The following is a 16,141-nucleotide window of genomic DNA, read 5'->3' on the forward strand; positions in this document are numbered from 1 at the left end:
CCTTTTGTTCCTTCCTTTCTTCCATTTTGGAGGAGTGGTAGGGAGAAAAGTTAATTTTTGTTAATTGAAATTTTAAATAAAAAAAAGTTAAAAGGGATTATTTTTCATTTAAAAAATGATTGTGATCCTACCAGGAAATATTGTAATTATTTTATGATAGAAAAAACAGAATGGTTTCCAAAGTGAAAAGTGAACAAGGATGGGCATCTGAATCATAGAAATAAAACATAATAAATCCAGCAGCCTTACTAACAATTACTTTTTAATTTAACTCATATTAAGTTAGGGTGACAGCTCAGGAGCTCATGGATCTATACTAAATGGAATAAAGGTAATTTTCTTAAGCTGCAAATAAATGTACTTCCTGAAATGAAAGTTTCTGAAAACATATACACACATACACACACACACACACATACACAAACGAAAACCAATTCTCAGCCCAAAATATGTTGCAAAGGAATTCTTTTTATTAGTTCAGGCTTATAACAAAAATATTAATAAATAAATACATTTAATTATTTTATATTTAAAAGCATGTTGATTGCACTTAAAAGCAGCACAATTGACAAATAAAGTCCATATCTAAATATAAAATACATTGGTGACATTAGTCTATTCCCTGAAGAACAAAAGAAAATTTTTTCACAGTTTTATTTATGCATTTTCACATAAGGAATAAAGTCTAGTATCCTCACAAGTTTCATATGGGAGGAGAGATGCTTGGTTCTCAGTTTATTATTTTTTTTCTCTATTTCAGTTTACCATCATTTTTTTCCTATAGTTTTATACATATATAATAGTTCTGGCTTTTGTTTAATGGTGCAGAATTTCTTTTGCATTTTTCTAAAGGTGAGCTTACGAATAATATAAACATATTTATTTTCTTTTTCTTTGGTCCAATTGGAAAACCAGTTCTCATTTACTTGTTTTAGCAGACTGGATCTGACTGGATAAATTTAGGGTCTAGTAATCATTGATGCTGTTAGCAAAAAACCCCACTAATAATCACAGGATCTTTCCTCCCATTTTATTCAAGATATCCTTTATAGGCAAGTGAAGGACATTTACTTTAAGATTTCTGCAATCTTATATCCTACCCATATTTAGTTCTTTACTACTGGGTGGGAAGTGGAACTTCATGGAAAGCTAGAAGTTTAATTTCTGCTCTGGTAGATTCACTTGCAAATAAATATTCATTTGGGTATTGAAACATTGAACTTGGACATGTCAGGCCATATAGAATTTCAGTGTCAGCCTTCTTTGAAAAAGTATATATGAAAAAAATCTCATATCAGGAAACTGGATTGAATGAAGGAAACAGATCCCCTTCTCATGGGTCTAATTAGATATGTTATCCTTCTATTTTGTTACAAATATTTAAATTTTTCCATCTCTCACAGATGTATTACTCTATTTGCCTTTTTTTTTTTTTTTGGTGGCAAAGTTGAGAACATTATGTTCTTACTAAATATCATAAAACTGATGCACTTTAAAAAGTTTCGATACAAACAAAATCAGTCATATATAGCACTCCAACTCACATTTTACAGGAAAGGATATATTCTCAGTGAATGTCACATAAGATATGAAAAATACACAAAATATTCAGGCATTACAGAAATATTAAATAAATATTTGTTGGGTATGGTTTCATCAGTGTAGATAATCCCTTCACTGATGCATTTAAAGTTAAGTAAAACTAATAAATTAATAAATATGTAAAATTATTTTAAACAGAAAGGTTAGTAAATATGTAGAAAAGTTAACAACTTATGTTGCTTGGATAGTCTGCCAAAAAATGGGCAAATCAACTCAGTTGAGTAACAAAAAAGGTCAAAGTTTCTGAACTTATCAGTAGTTGATTCAGGCTCATGAATAGCTACTGCTTTTCCAGACTTGGGGAAGATGGAGAGACCCAATCTCAAATAAATAAACAAACAAATAAATAAATAAATAAAAAATTAACTGGTTGTTTGGTTCATGGAATTGAAATATAAAATAAATCTAAATAATAGTTCATAAAATAAAAATAAAAGAAAACAGACAACATTGACATTTCACTTGATTCCCCCCCCTCCATATTTGTTTCATATCTTCTCTTCATTCATTGAGAAATCATGGGAGTTTAACCTGTGGGAGAAGACAAGAAATATAAACTGTACTGTCATCTGTAGTATTCCATTATTCTTGTTTTCAAGCAAACAAAAATCAAATGAACCAAAAAAAGACCTTCCTGGAGCTCTACAACCTTGAATGATTCTTACTTAGGAACCCAATATCATATTTTTCTTATGTGCTCTGGAATTTGTATCTGAGGCTTAAGATAATGATGCCCAGAACCATCCCTTAACCAAAAAAAAGTTGTTTAACAAATGAGGTTCTTGCAAAGCTTTTGGGACCAATCAATAGAAATTGATGGGCTTGGGGGATACGGCACCATCAGATCGTCTTTAAAAATTAAAAATTAAAAAAATAAAAATTGGGGGCAGCTAGGTGGCGCAGTGGATAGATCACTAGCCCTGAAGTCAGGAGGACCTGAATTCAAATCTGGTCTCAGACACTTAACACTTCCTAGATGTGTGGCCCTGAGCAAGTCACTTAACCCCAATTGCCTGAGGAAAAAAATTAAAAATCAATTTTAAATGCCCTTAAAACACAGTCTATGCTTGAGCTCAGCACTTCTGAGCTCATAACAGTGGGCTTATCAAGCTAATTGAGTGTCTATCCTAAGACTGGTACTAATCTAGTGAGTTCCAAGAGTAGAGGGCTCACAGGCTGCTTAAGAGAGGACTAATCACCCTAGGAGGGAAATGGAGCTGGTCAAAACTTCCAGGTAGATGAGACTGGCCTATGAGTAGTCTCTATATTATTTCTTGTCTGGGGAAGATAGGACCACCAAACAAAACAAAAACCCAATTAAATTGAATTTTAAAAATAAAATTAATAAGTCCAAAGAGACTGTGATGAACCTGAACTCACTTCCTGGTGATAATGCTTCTCGCTTCCCTTTCACTTATCACTTAGAAATGGCATTGCCTTTTTGTTGTATATATTCTTCCCTTTTCCTTCAAAGTTAGTCTTTTCTTCTTCATAGTAGTAGCTAAACACACAGAGAGCTTAACATAGGATTTGTATTTCTCTCTTTATATTCTTCTCTTCTTTCCACTTCTATCTTTCCTCCAATCTTATTCTTTTATCTTCCTCTTTTTCTATTCTTCCCAAATTCTTTTCCACCCTATTCCTCCATTCTCTGTGGGTGTACTTTCCTGCTTTATGTACTCCCCTTGCATTTTTCTGTTATTTTTTTGTATAGCAGTTAATAGGACACATTACACTAATACTTGCATTACTCACAGGACACAGATGCCCATGTGCTCCAGAATGAATTATAGTAGCGATCCTGGGCCTTCACCAAAATCTTCTTCCCCTTGTGGCATTCAACTTGAGCAGAGGTTGTTTCTGTGGTGAAGCTATTCTGCATCAAACAAAGGAGAAAACAACCCATTAATATACTTTGATTGAACAAAAGTAGGAAAGGAGACATTATTTTTTCTTAGCATGGTCTTCAAGTTACTACTCATCTTTTAACATAAATTATAATCATAAATAGATTCTAATGTTACATGGGGATGCTAGGCAGACAAGTGGGAGATGTGGCTAACTGTGGGGAGCTGATGCCATCTGCTGGTATTATGCAATAATGCTGCTTTTAAAAATTGACATATTATGGAAACATATAATTCTGTGTTGCCCTGGTTCGATTTCCATTCTCTCTAACTCTCAGGGAACAGTCTATCTGAACTACTGAGCATGAAGTCGGATTATGCCCCCAAACCAGACTGATAGCTGCTATAGAGACAGTATGCATAAACGTATCCATCTTTCCATTTTTACTTTGGATTTTCAGAGGTTCTTTTTTTAAGAGCTAATTATCAAGACTTTAAATATTTGTTGGAAAAGCCTATTATTACATAACTATCAGCACTCAAATTCCTACTGAAAAATGTAAATAAATCCATGAGTATTTATTAAATGGCTATGTGCCAATATCTGTTCTAGACAATGCCTTTTTCTATCCAAGTTATGAGAAACTATTTAATGAAATAAAGCCATGGTGTTTGAAACTAATAAGAAGCTCTCCATGTTATATCTGAATTAGAACACAGATTGGCCAAGTCAGAGGAAAAAGACACTTGCTACAGATAATAATATCATATTGGAGCTTAAATTTCCTCTGCTATTTCCATGCCAAAGGTAGCATTTAATTATGATACCAATGCCCACTACAGTGACATTATAATGATTGCTGAATCTGGAGTCACAAGATGTGGATTCTAACCCGAGCTCTGCCATTTACTATTTGTGTGATTGTGGGCAAGTGATTCTAAATGTCTCATAAGTAAAATACAGGGGTTGAGATAGATGACCTCAAAGGTTCCTTTTAGTTCTAATCTTCTGGTTTTGTAATGTAAACATTCTGAAAGTTGCCCTGGATGAGAAAAGGATGGAACTAATCACAGACTTGGAAAATCATTTCTTTATTTCTGGAATGATAATTGAGATATCTTCAGTTGTCCAAATAATTGCATCTTCCCACTTTTTCACTAAAGTTATGCAATGTTATGGTCAAACTATAAGTATTTTTAAAGCATCTATTATGCACCAAGTACTGGCTACATCCTGGTCACAGCTATTTGTCACATTGATGATATTGCTGAGGTATGCATAGTAAATGGACAGATTGATATGTGAGAAATTCAATTAAGACATTTCCTTATAACATAGGCATGTTTGTGCCAAGTTGCTAAGCATCATAAATAGTTCATCACTACAACCACATCACAAAATGAAGAGCAAATCAACTTACCTTTTCTTTCTTGTCTCTTGAACGCTGAACTTGAACGCTGAAATTCAATGGGAAATAAGAATGTGGTGTACTCCAGGTCTCAGGATATTCCCAACTTAATTCCACAATCCTAGAATTCTTTAAGGGTTTGACACGAAGGTTCCTGGGTGGGTCTGGTTTGACTATGGAAAAGGAAATAGATAGTATTAATTTTGAGGCAAATCTAGATTCTCTGAGGCTCTTTATGATATAGTAATAGCTCAGGGAATAAACAAGAGATTGAAATGTGTCTAGCATAAGTCCTGTTCCCCTTCTGGTAAAGCATCTTGGCAAGTAAACTTTGCACTCCATTGCCTGGTGTTCTGGGTGTTTGGCTATCTAGCACCATGCTAACTTTACAGCTTTATTTCATATTATACTTTTGTTTTGTCCTTCTTTATTATGTCTAGCACTTAGCATACTGCTTAGCAAATAGTAATTCCTCCCCTAACAAATAATTTTTCCAGCAGACAAGTTCCATATCCCCTGTGATTTTCTATCTTTGTAACTTTGCTTATTCTGTCACTTGGATTTGGAATGTTCTTCTCTTGTTTAAATCCTGGAATCTTATGTAGAACTGGAAGAAACTAAGCAATTTACAAACATTATCTCACTTGATTTTCACAATAATCTTTTAAGAAGAAGTTGAGGCAGAATTTGAATTCAAGTCTTCTTGAGCCCAAATTCAGTATTCTAATAATTACTCCATTCTGATTAAAGCACAGATCTCGACTATTGCCTATTCTTACCCACCAATCCCTGCCTTGAAAAAAGCCTTGGAGAGCAGTAAAAGAGACAATAAAATAAAATATTTCACTTCAGTTCTCCTGTAAACATGTTATGCTTCAAGAGTTCTTGAGTTCAGTTGTCCCTGAAACTAGCGGTATATAAAAAATCAATAGAGAACGTACTGATATCTCTTATGAAGAAACTGCTGGTATATTTTTCATATTTGTGTTTCTGAATAGCATCTAGGACAACCTCAATTGGCTGGTTTTCTTCAGCAGATGGGCAGGCGCTGACCTCTTGGCAGTCTGCTGTATATTTTTGGTATTCCTTGTTGTTTATTTTGACTTTTTCCTTGGAGAGCACAGCAGGGCCACAAGTTACACCTCGGGGATCTGAAGAGCTGAAATCAAACAAAGATTATAACTTCACTTTTTAATTAGGTTAGATGGTCACATAAATTTGCCTCCTAAGAAAGTTTGAATATACCTGACTACTACTAGAAAGAGCAGGAAATAGAAATAGCCCTTCCAATCTTATTCCCCTCCTTGCTCTACGGACTTTCTGGATTTCACCATCATGCCTCAGCTGTTATCTCACCCTAGAACTTCCTTCTGTATTTTAGGCCTCCTCATCTAGGAACTCACATCCTCCCAAATAGACTTCTCATCCTGGAACATCCTTCCTCCATATAGTCTCCTTCCATTCCTTCTGGATTAACCTTTATTCTTTTTTGGATTCTATGTCTGATTTTCTTCACTAAAATAACACACTTCCAGAAGTTACCTTCACCCCAACTTTTTCCCTCCTTGCTTTTCAGCCCCCTTTTGTGTTTATCTTCCTTGTTAGAATATAAGTTCTTTAAAGGCAGGCATCTTTCTTTCTATTTATATTTACATCCCTAGTATTTAACAAAGTTTCTGGCAATTTTTGTTACCTTGCTAATACATCAAGGAATCACTGTTCTATAACTCAGTAGATAGAGAGTACCCTGGGGGTCAGAGGGTGTAAGTGACTTATTCTTGGTCACCCAGCTATTTAGAGGAAGGATATGAACCAGGTCTATGACTCTAAGACCATCATACTAATCATTATACCACAATGCTTTTCCCTAGGAAAGAATGGCAGGGGGGAAGGGGGAGATGAAAAATTAGAGGAAATTTTGGTTAAAAATTAGAGGAAATTTTGGTAAGACCAGGGAAAATTTTTGGTGGACTTTAGGGTTTTAGAAGCCTTCAATATGACTAGCTAGATCAGTGGTGTAGGACTCCTAGGTTCTATTTTTGGCTTAATCACTGACTCAAGCTGCAACTTTTTGTCAGTCAGCCTTAACTTCCATTTCTTCTTTTGTCACTCCTCATGGTGTTGCTGATCTTAGTTAACTGAGTATATCTCAAGAGAGCAGTTGTGAGTTTTTACATGAGGTTCCTGATAGAGCTTGGATTTGGAGTCAGAGGATCTAACTTCAAAGTCTGACTCTATCACTTATTTATCATTTTTGATTTAGTGTCCTTCATCTATAAATTGAACAGATTTAACTAGAAAGATTTTAGATTATAGCCTGAGTTTTTGGAGGGCAGGGATTATTTTTGCCTTTCTTTGTATCTCCAGAATTTAACCCAGTGCCTGGTAGAGAGTAGGTTCTTAATAAATGCTTGATGATTTGGCCTGAATGTCCCTTCTTTTTCTAAATCTATGATCTAAAGATTTGGGGTGGCTGAGTTATAAATAGTACTATTTTCTTTTTTTCCATAATAATCATATTGTAGAAGAACTCATAGTCTTCTCTCCTTTCCCTCCCCTCCAAAACCTCAAGAAAAATAAAGTTCAAAAAGTATGTTTCAATTTACATTCAGACACCACTAATTTTTTCTCTGGCATGGATAGCATTATTCATCATAAGTATATAGTAATAGATTATTTGAGGAGACAGAAAACTGGCTTAAGTTTTTCTGATCTTTTCCCAATGCCAAAATAAAATGGTAAAGATTTTAGAAAACTTGTTTTCTGAGTTTTATTTATTTTTCTTTAGTAGATTTAGATTAGTAGATTTAGATTTAGCTTACAGATTTAGAGCTGGAAGAAACCTTTAATATCAGCTTGTTTAATGCTCTCATTTCACAAATGAGGAAATTGAGTCCTAAAGAGATGAAATACTTGTGTAAAGTCATACAGGTAGTAAGGGATAGAATTTGAATGCAGATTCTATTACTCCAAATCCAGCACTAAGATAAGTTACAGTAATTTTACTTTCTATTTCTTAATGGAATGACCCTGGGAAGATACTGGGAGTAATGAAAATCACTTTTTACTTACCCTTTGCTGCTTTTAATAGAGAATTTCAAGTCAGAACTGCTTTCTGTAAGCCAGGAACAGGTGAAATTCCCAGAATAATTCTTGGCTTCACACTTCAAATAGGTTTTAGTTTTGGGTTCTATATTTAAAGAGAACAAAAAAAAAAAAACCCAATGAAACTAAATTTTTTTTGGAAAAGAGTTTGATTTTGAAGATCATAGGTCAGTAATACACACATGTCAAATGAGCCTTGTCTCTCATGGGAAAAATGATATCACTTTAGTGGACTTTATTGAATTGATTTTGGAAGCATTTCAAAGTTAAAATCAACTGTCAATCACTGGAATGCTAATTCTGTGGGATGTTCCACATCCACACACAATTTTAAAAAAGCTTTTTTGCTTTCAAAGTTATCATTGTAGTGATCTGTGTTGTCCTCCACCATGAGGAACTTCCTGTACCAAAGTGACTCTCTCTAATTTCATAGCTCAATCTATTAATCAGTCAAAATGTTAATTTAGTAAATGCTTGCCACATACCAGGGACTGGGCTAGACTTAGAAGGTACAAAGTCAAAAGCAAACAGTCCCTATCCTCATTGAGTTTATATTCTAACAAGGATAGGAGGAAGAGACAATAGAATATGAATATATGTAGATAGACAAAAACACACACAAAGCTGATACATGATAACTCTTCAAGAGGAGGGCTGGAATACCAGGAGAACCAGAAATAGAAGTTTAGCTAATCCCTTAAGGCTGATAAAAGTTAAATGATTTGCACAGATTTACACAGCTAGTAACTACCATAGGCAGGATTTGAACCTCATTTGACTGACAGCCTACTCTTTCTACTAAATTATGTTAAAAAGTTATACATTATTAATATTTGATGCCTTTGATTTTTCAATTGTAATCTTTTAAAACCTTTGTAAGGCATTTAAATTACATTCAATCATCTCAATACCAAGATTAGATGAAAATAACCCAAAGAGCACCCTTACTGGAAAGAATTTGTAGCCTTTAGGTGATTCCAATGAAGAGTCTATCAATTCATTCAACCTCACAGTTTCTTTCCCTGCCAAAGCTAAAAGTGGAATTTGAGAAGAATTACCTTTCTGGTCTTTTACAATATCTGTGGACCAAATCCCATCTTCCATTACTCGGATTAACAATAACTTGTGACTCAACACTTCTCCTTCTTTCTGACAAATGTAGGTGCCAGCATCTGTAAACTCCTTCACTTGGACAGTCAAGGTCTTGCCTGTTCCTAAGATTTGACCATTCTTGCTTGAGGTCCAAGTTATGGTGTTTTCCTCTTCAGATGAATCGCAGATGAGCACCACTGTTTCAGCTGGAGCATCAGGATGCCATTCTACCTCTGCGACATAAACTGAAAAAAATCACAGGAAAGAGAAATCTTGTGGTGTTGTTCTTTTTGTAGGGATGGAGTCTCTATACATTTCTGTTCTGAGGCCATAGTTTCATGAAAGTCAAAAGCTCTTCCTTGCATTCACCTGAAATATTTCCTGCTTGTTCAATGTTTTGATGGTATAGGGAATGACTGGCTCATGTCATTCTCATGAAGCACTTGAAAACAGAATCCAAGGATAGTCTCCAAAATGTCTCTTTTACCCACTCTATCCTTTTCATTCAAACTGTAACCACTCTTCTTCTATTCCTGATTATCTCTCACCTGAACTGTTACTATAGGGTTGCTAAGTGAGTTCCAGCATCCATGTTCCACTCTATCCTTCATATCTAACTTTCCACTAGCACCACTTCAGTTGACTAGAACAAAAATTACCAAGTCATCTTTGTCTTTTCCCATCCTCTTTTCCCTTTCACACATATCCAATCAGTTGCCACTCTACTTCCACAATATTACCATTATTTTAATGGAAGACATTTTGAACATAGACCTAAGAAGATCTAAATACAGTAGAACTTGTGCTCTCTGAAGGAAGAGAAGTTTTTGGTTTTGCCTTAGTAGTCATTTGGTCATTCACTTATTTGACAAATCTGCTAAGTTCTTATGTGCAAGATGTATTATATTTTGGGCTACAAAGAAAAAACCAAAAAAACCCTCCAGAAGCTTGCCAGTGCCTAATACATAGTTTAGCACTTAATAAAGGTTTGTTGTTGAATTGAATTTCATTCTTACTATCATAGTCTCATTCCAGTGTTTGTCTAATGTGACATAATAAAGAGGTTTGTTTGAGACAAATTTTTTGGAAAGGAATTTCGTAACTAAAGAAGAGTCTTTGCTAGGTTTGTTATCAAACTGTGACTTAATAATGATAGTAGAATTTGGGAGAGAAAACTTAGAGACCTGACATATCCTAATGGGTAATGGGATTTACCACATGATTCTTTAAAATATATATATTATAGATTATTTTCGGTAATCCTAGTAAAATTTTCAGACTAAATATTGTCTAGTATCCCCACCCCGACTTGCTAATTCAATTGACTGATAGTATTGACACTAAAATATGGACAACATCAAGAAGATGCCCCCACTCTTGAAATCCCCTTCTTTGATGGTCGAGTTTCTATCTGGAACCTCCATTTGAGGAAGAACTTAAAATCCATATTCAGTTCTAAGCTAGCTCCACTCCCGACTTTTACACTTAGTTCTTAAAGAAATACCTACTTCACTCCCTCCCAGTTTTTCAGCTTCTGGTTATGTATCATTTTCTTCTATAAGAATATAAGCTCTTTGAGGGTAGGAACTATCTGTTCTTTTCTTGAATAAGCATTTACAGTTCTTATCTATCTATCCATCTATTTATCTCTATCTGTCTGTCTGTCTATCTATCTATCTATCTATCTATCCAATCTAACATTATCTTGAAGGGATGGGCATTTAAATATATGAAAAAAGAAGGAATTAACTTTGTAATGGACCACAAACTAGGACTTTATTGTGTGACTGTCCCTTCTACCTTGGGCAGTAGAAACACCTAACAGGAATAGGAACAGGTACCTTCCTAATAAATATCAATGTATTCAATAGAAAATAAGAGGATAGCTACCATTTTTTTCCAGTTCCCATATGGCCATGAGAGGAGTTGCCAAAAAAAGCAAAGAAAATAAGGAGATGACCAGTTGTTGATGACACATCTGTGGGTGAGAGAGAGGGAGAAAGAAACAAAGCCATTAAGTCATCTTTGGAGACCAGATCACACTTCCTTAATCATTCCCTACCCTCCCTGTACTGACATCAGACTAATGCTGATGTTCAAATAGGTTATTATGATATTGCATATGTTACATTCTATGTTTAAGTTAAAGTATATTACAACAACCTCTCATAACGGGAGTTCAAAAACATGAATGTGTCCATTGCTTGGAACAGAGGAGGTCCTTTATAAATGCCTGTTGACTGTATTAAGAAAAAGAAAGATTAAAGAATTGAGATTTCCTAAAACGTGATGAAAGTAGCAGGGATAGGAATAATTTATATGGTCTTTCTCTTAGAACATGAGGCAGGTATTATAAGAATTATTATCCTTGTCTTAGAGATGAGAAAACTGAGATACTGAGAGATTCAATGACTTTCTTTTAGTAAAACAGTAAATAGCTGAGTCAAAATTTGAACCCAGAACTCCAATTCAGTACAACTTCCATATGTCACATCACCCCTATAAAATTGTAAAGATATTCTTAAAATCTCCATAAATTCACATAAACCAGTATTAAAGGGGACTAAATTAAAAACAGAAATATGATATATCCCCCCAATATTGATAAAAACTTCTCTGAATAAAGAAATGTAAGCATGAATTATCAGAATTATGATTCTCTCATTTTACAAATAAAAAAATATTGAAGGCCAGTTTGATGAAATGGTTTATAAAAGGGCATATAGCATGACAGGGCTAGACAACAGTTTTTCTGAAGAATATCTTGGGATTTTAAGGAGCTGCAAATTCAACATAGCTCAAGAAAGTGGTATGGTAAACAAAAGTCAAGTCAATCAATAAACATTTATTAAGCATTTACTATGTGCCAGATACTGGGCTAAGTGCTAAGGATACAAAAAGGGAAAATATAGTGCCAGCCCTCTGGAAGAGACAACTTGTAAACGAATTCGTACAAATAAATTATATTAAAGATAAAAAGAAAATAATTGAGAAGGAAGATGGTAGAATTAAAAGGAGTTGGAAAGAGCTTCCTATAGAAGATAGAATTTTATTTGGGACTTACAGGAAGCCAGTGAAGACAGTAGCTGGAAATGAAGCGGTAAGGCTTTCTAGGAATGGGAGACATCCAGAGAAGATGCCTGGAGCTGAGAACTGAGTATTTTGATTGCGGAACAACAAGGAAGCCAGATCCACTAGATTGCAAGGTGTGTTAGGGAGTAAGATACAAGAAGAATAACAAAGTAGGAAGGGGATAAGTTTTGAAGTAATAAAGCTTTAGGCTGAAATAAGAAAGACAGATCCTATGGAGTAATGTGTTCGGTTCTTCTGACAAGAAAAAAGTGGAAGGGAAGGAAATCAAAAGAGTGAAGGACCTCCAACTCATGCCAGAAGGAGATGAGTTGAAAGAATTAGAGATTTTTAGGCTACAGAAGAGAAGATTCAGGAGGATAACATAATAGCTGCCTATAAGTATTTGAATACTTTTTATGTGGAAAAGGAATTCGATTTGTTTTCTTTGGTCTCAGAGGACAGAACTAGTTGCAATGGAGGCAAGTGCAAGAGGAAAATTTAGCTTTCCCAATAAAATGGTGGGTAGAGAGAGGAGTCCCTCTTCTTGGTTGTTTTTAAGCAAAGCTTGGACAATGTTGCCAGATCTGACAGAAGATTCTTGTTCAGGAACAAGGTGGATTAAATTGTCAGTAAGATTCTTTTCAACTCTGAGATTCTGTTCTATGATAAATAGGAAAAATTATCCCATAGTATTCCAACCTCAAATATGCCATCTCTTCTTTCACTTTTAAAATTATTCATTATTTTGGCTCAACAATGTTAAGAAACAAAAGGAACAGTAAAATGATATTAAGCCAGCTTATTCCATTTATGAAGCATGCTTTCTTTCAAAGGAAGGATTGAAGAAAAGGAAAAAAATAGGTGAAATTCTAGTTTAAAAGAAATTCTTCCAAAGTGCTGTCTAAATTCTTTATATTGTGGTTGTTATTATTGTTATTTTTTACTAATAGTAATATTGGTGGTAGTAGTAATAGTAGTAGTAGTAGTGTAGTTTTTCAAGCAATTGGTTTGAAATAAATGAGCCAGTGACTGGGATTTGATTGTCTTTTGGTTATGTGTCAAATTTATAACAGTGGTGTAAACAGTTTTCATCAGAAGAAGTACAATATGACAAATGTAAAAAAAAATTTAGATAAATGTTTAGCTTTTTTTCTTTTAAATTTCCATAAATTTAAGCACTTTTAAAAACACCATTTAACATCGTCAAAAAATTTCCTTAGGCCCAAAATGAAGTTGGCCAAGTTAATCAAATCATTCAAGACCCAATCTGATTGGCTCTCACAATCCAGGTAGCCAGAAATTCTGGATTAAGGGCTCCTGGTAGATACACTTGAGATCTCTTTGACAACAAGAAAAATAAAAATTTTAAAAGGTTATCAAAAGACCTCATCATCAATAAGCTGACTAAAACAAGATGAAAGACCTTGGAGATGGTGATGGGTTGTCACATTGTTCTTAAATTAGTGCTGATAACAGGAAAAGCCTCAAGATTTAAATGAATTAAAATGTTAGAAAAATAAATCACAGGAAAGGCAATAAATAGTATAAAATGGATCTCTCTTAGTCTTAGCTTGAGTTAAGAAAATATAGAAGATGAGATTTAGAAACTATGGAAGATGAGATTTAGTGACTAAAACAAATCAAGTTCTAAGTAAAACAAAATGACTTAAATAGATCCTCTTCCTTTATCCTTAAATATAATAAACCTATTCAAATGTAAAATACACACACACACACACACATATATATATACATATAATCTCTCTCCATCTCCATATACAGTATATATAATATTCATCATAACAACAATTAAAAAATATATATTGATTTTAGTTCAGAGGCACTTACCTTGCTGACTCTGTTGGTTCTGAAGGTACTAAAGCTTCAGGAGCAGCTTTTATTTCAGTTCTTGATCCCATATTGACTGTGTATAGAAAGATATATATATACATATACATCCCAGCAACTTTCTATGAAACTGAGTGGCTAAATTGCAACACAGGAAAAAAAATACTTAAGAACCTTGGGGGAATTCAAGCAGTTCCTTTTTTGTTTGTATCAATATTGCAAAGAGAAAGCAGGTAACGTACTAAGAGGAAACTAAACTCTGACCTTTGGGTGGGGGAAAAAAATATATCTGACTTTGATGATTTATATAGATAAACTATTCATGTTGTTAGGCTTAGAGGCAGAGCTAGAGAATACTGAGGAACCAAGCATAGACCACATGGAAAAAATGAAAGAGTCAGAAACAAATCTTTACAAAATGTTATATGGTAAAGGAAGAGAAACTTTTTTTTCTTGCACTTCATTTTCTTCAGCTGGAAAATAAAGTTTGACTAGATTGGGGGTTGTTAACCTACTGATTCTTAAGGGGTCTATGGATAGATTTCTGTGAACTTGGATGGGAACACATTTAATATTTCTTTCAATTATGAGTATAGATAATAAAAACAATATTCTGAGAAGGGCTTCAATGATTCACCAGATTGCCAAGGGGATCCATAATATAAAAAAGGTTAAAGATACTGGGCTAGAATAATATCTAAAGTCCTTTACTCTGTGAGTTTAACTATTTGAAAGCTAAATTTTATGTGATCTTCCATGGGAGGAGAAGAGAAAGAAATAGTTTGAAATATTGGTGTGACAGTTCCTTTCCCCCAAGAGAGCTCATTCCAGATTTCCACCATCCTTCAATCACACAATTTTCAATTGTTACCAGTCACTTATAATCACACTTTGAGTTTGCTTGGTATTTTCCTGACCTCTCTCTGTTCCCATGTAGAATTATACTACTCTATATTTACATCTGTCATCAGCATTGATCCCATGGCTTATAGTCTTTCTGGAAAGCTACATGGGACCACTTGACCCTAGAACTCAACATAAGATGAATGCCAAGGAGGACCTGCTCTTGTTACACTCTGCCCAATATTTAGCACCTGCATTGCGCATAATCGACAACTTTTTCTCATTTTGATCTTCCTTTTCCCCTATTCTTCATCCAATAACTGCTCTATGATCACAAATACATTTAGGGGATTTCTCTCTCTCTCTCATATGTATCTTAGGCATTGAGTTGTCATTCAATAATTTAAAACTAGGATGAAAGGAATGATGAATGACTGTGACTAGATATAGAGAAAATGTCTTCACACAACTTTCAGAGAGCAGAGAAGACAGGCAGGCACTCAAGCTCTCAGAACCAAGGACAGCCATTCATCCAATCTTCAATCAGGCCATTGGTGGCTCTCTTCCTGCATTTCTCCACTGAAAACAAGACTGGAAGACTTCTAAGAAAACTCGCTGAGCTCCAAATGAAGGAGATAATAAAGGATTTGGACTTTAACACCTGTCTACTCTTGTGGTGATTACTGAACGGAAACGAAGGCTGCTCCCAGAGATCCCAAAGACCTACCAAAATTACTTTAAAAAAAATCTCCCATACTTCAAACCCATCCTATTATGGATAGCTCTCTTAGGCTGTTAAAGATCTAAAATTCACTGATTCTGTGATCTCTTTCTATGGCTCAATACATACATCCCATGTATACAAATATATAGGCATGCATTTGGACAGAGCTATAATAAATAATAACTCACATTTATGTGGTGCTAAGGACTTGGAAGTGCTTTATCTACATTATACTACATGGTGCAGTGGATAAAAATTTGCCCTTGAAGCCAGAAGACCTACCTCTTTTATTTTATATATTGGCTTTGTGATTTTGGGTATTTCATCTAAACTCTCAATGCCCTTGGTCAGTCTCAATCATATGGTTTCAAGAACTCCCAAATATTCTTGAGTTCTCAGATTAAAATGTAACTGAGAAATAGTTAACAAAATAAATAAAAATATGTTACATAAAATATTCAGGCATGTTATATATATGTATCTATGTACACATAGAAATATACAAACAGGTATTTGCAGGTATATACATGTATGTATAAATACATACACCACATACATTCATGTGTGTATCACATTACATTTTAAAATTAAGTCATTAT

At 34.4% G+C, this 16,141-nt stretch overlaps 1 protein-coding gene across 1 annotated transcript; it reads right to left on the minus strand.

Annotated features, from left to right (window-relative positions):
• Positions 1-520: 520 nt before the first annotated feature.
• On the minus strand, positions 521-15,773 carry IL12B (interleukin 12B). The gene is made up of 8 exons (XM_074291953.1): positions 13,976-15,773; positions 10,946-11,033; positions 9,022-9,300; positions 7,931-8,048; positions 5,800-6,017; positions 4,871-5,031; positions 3,358-3,478; positions 521-2,133 (listed from the first exon to the last, which is right to left on the minus strand). The coding sequence occupies exons 2-8, from the start codon at positions 11,031-11,033 to the stop codon at positions 2,129-2,131; spliced, it is 990 nt and encodes a 329-aa protein (XP_074148054.1). The 5' UTR covers positions 13,976-15,773; the 3' UTR covers positions 521-2,128.
• Positions 15,774-16,141: the final 368 nt, after the last annotated feature.

This window comes from Sminthopsis crassicaudata, chromosome 2 (assembly GCF_048593235.1).
Source record: "Sminthopsis crassicaudata isolate SCR6 chromosome 2, ASM4859323v1, whole genome shotgun sequence".
In the NCBI taxonomy this organism is placed as follows: domain Eukaryota; kingdom Metazoa; phylum Chordata; class Mammalia; order Dasyuromorphia; family Dasyuridae; genus Sminthopsis; species Sminthopsis crassicaudata.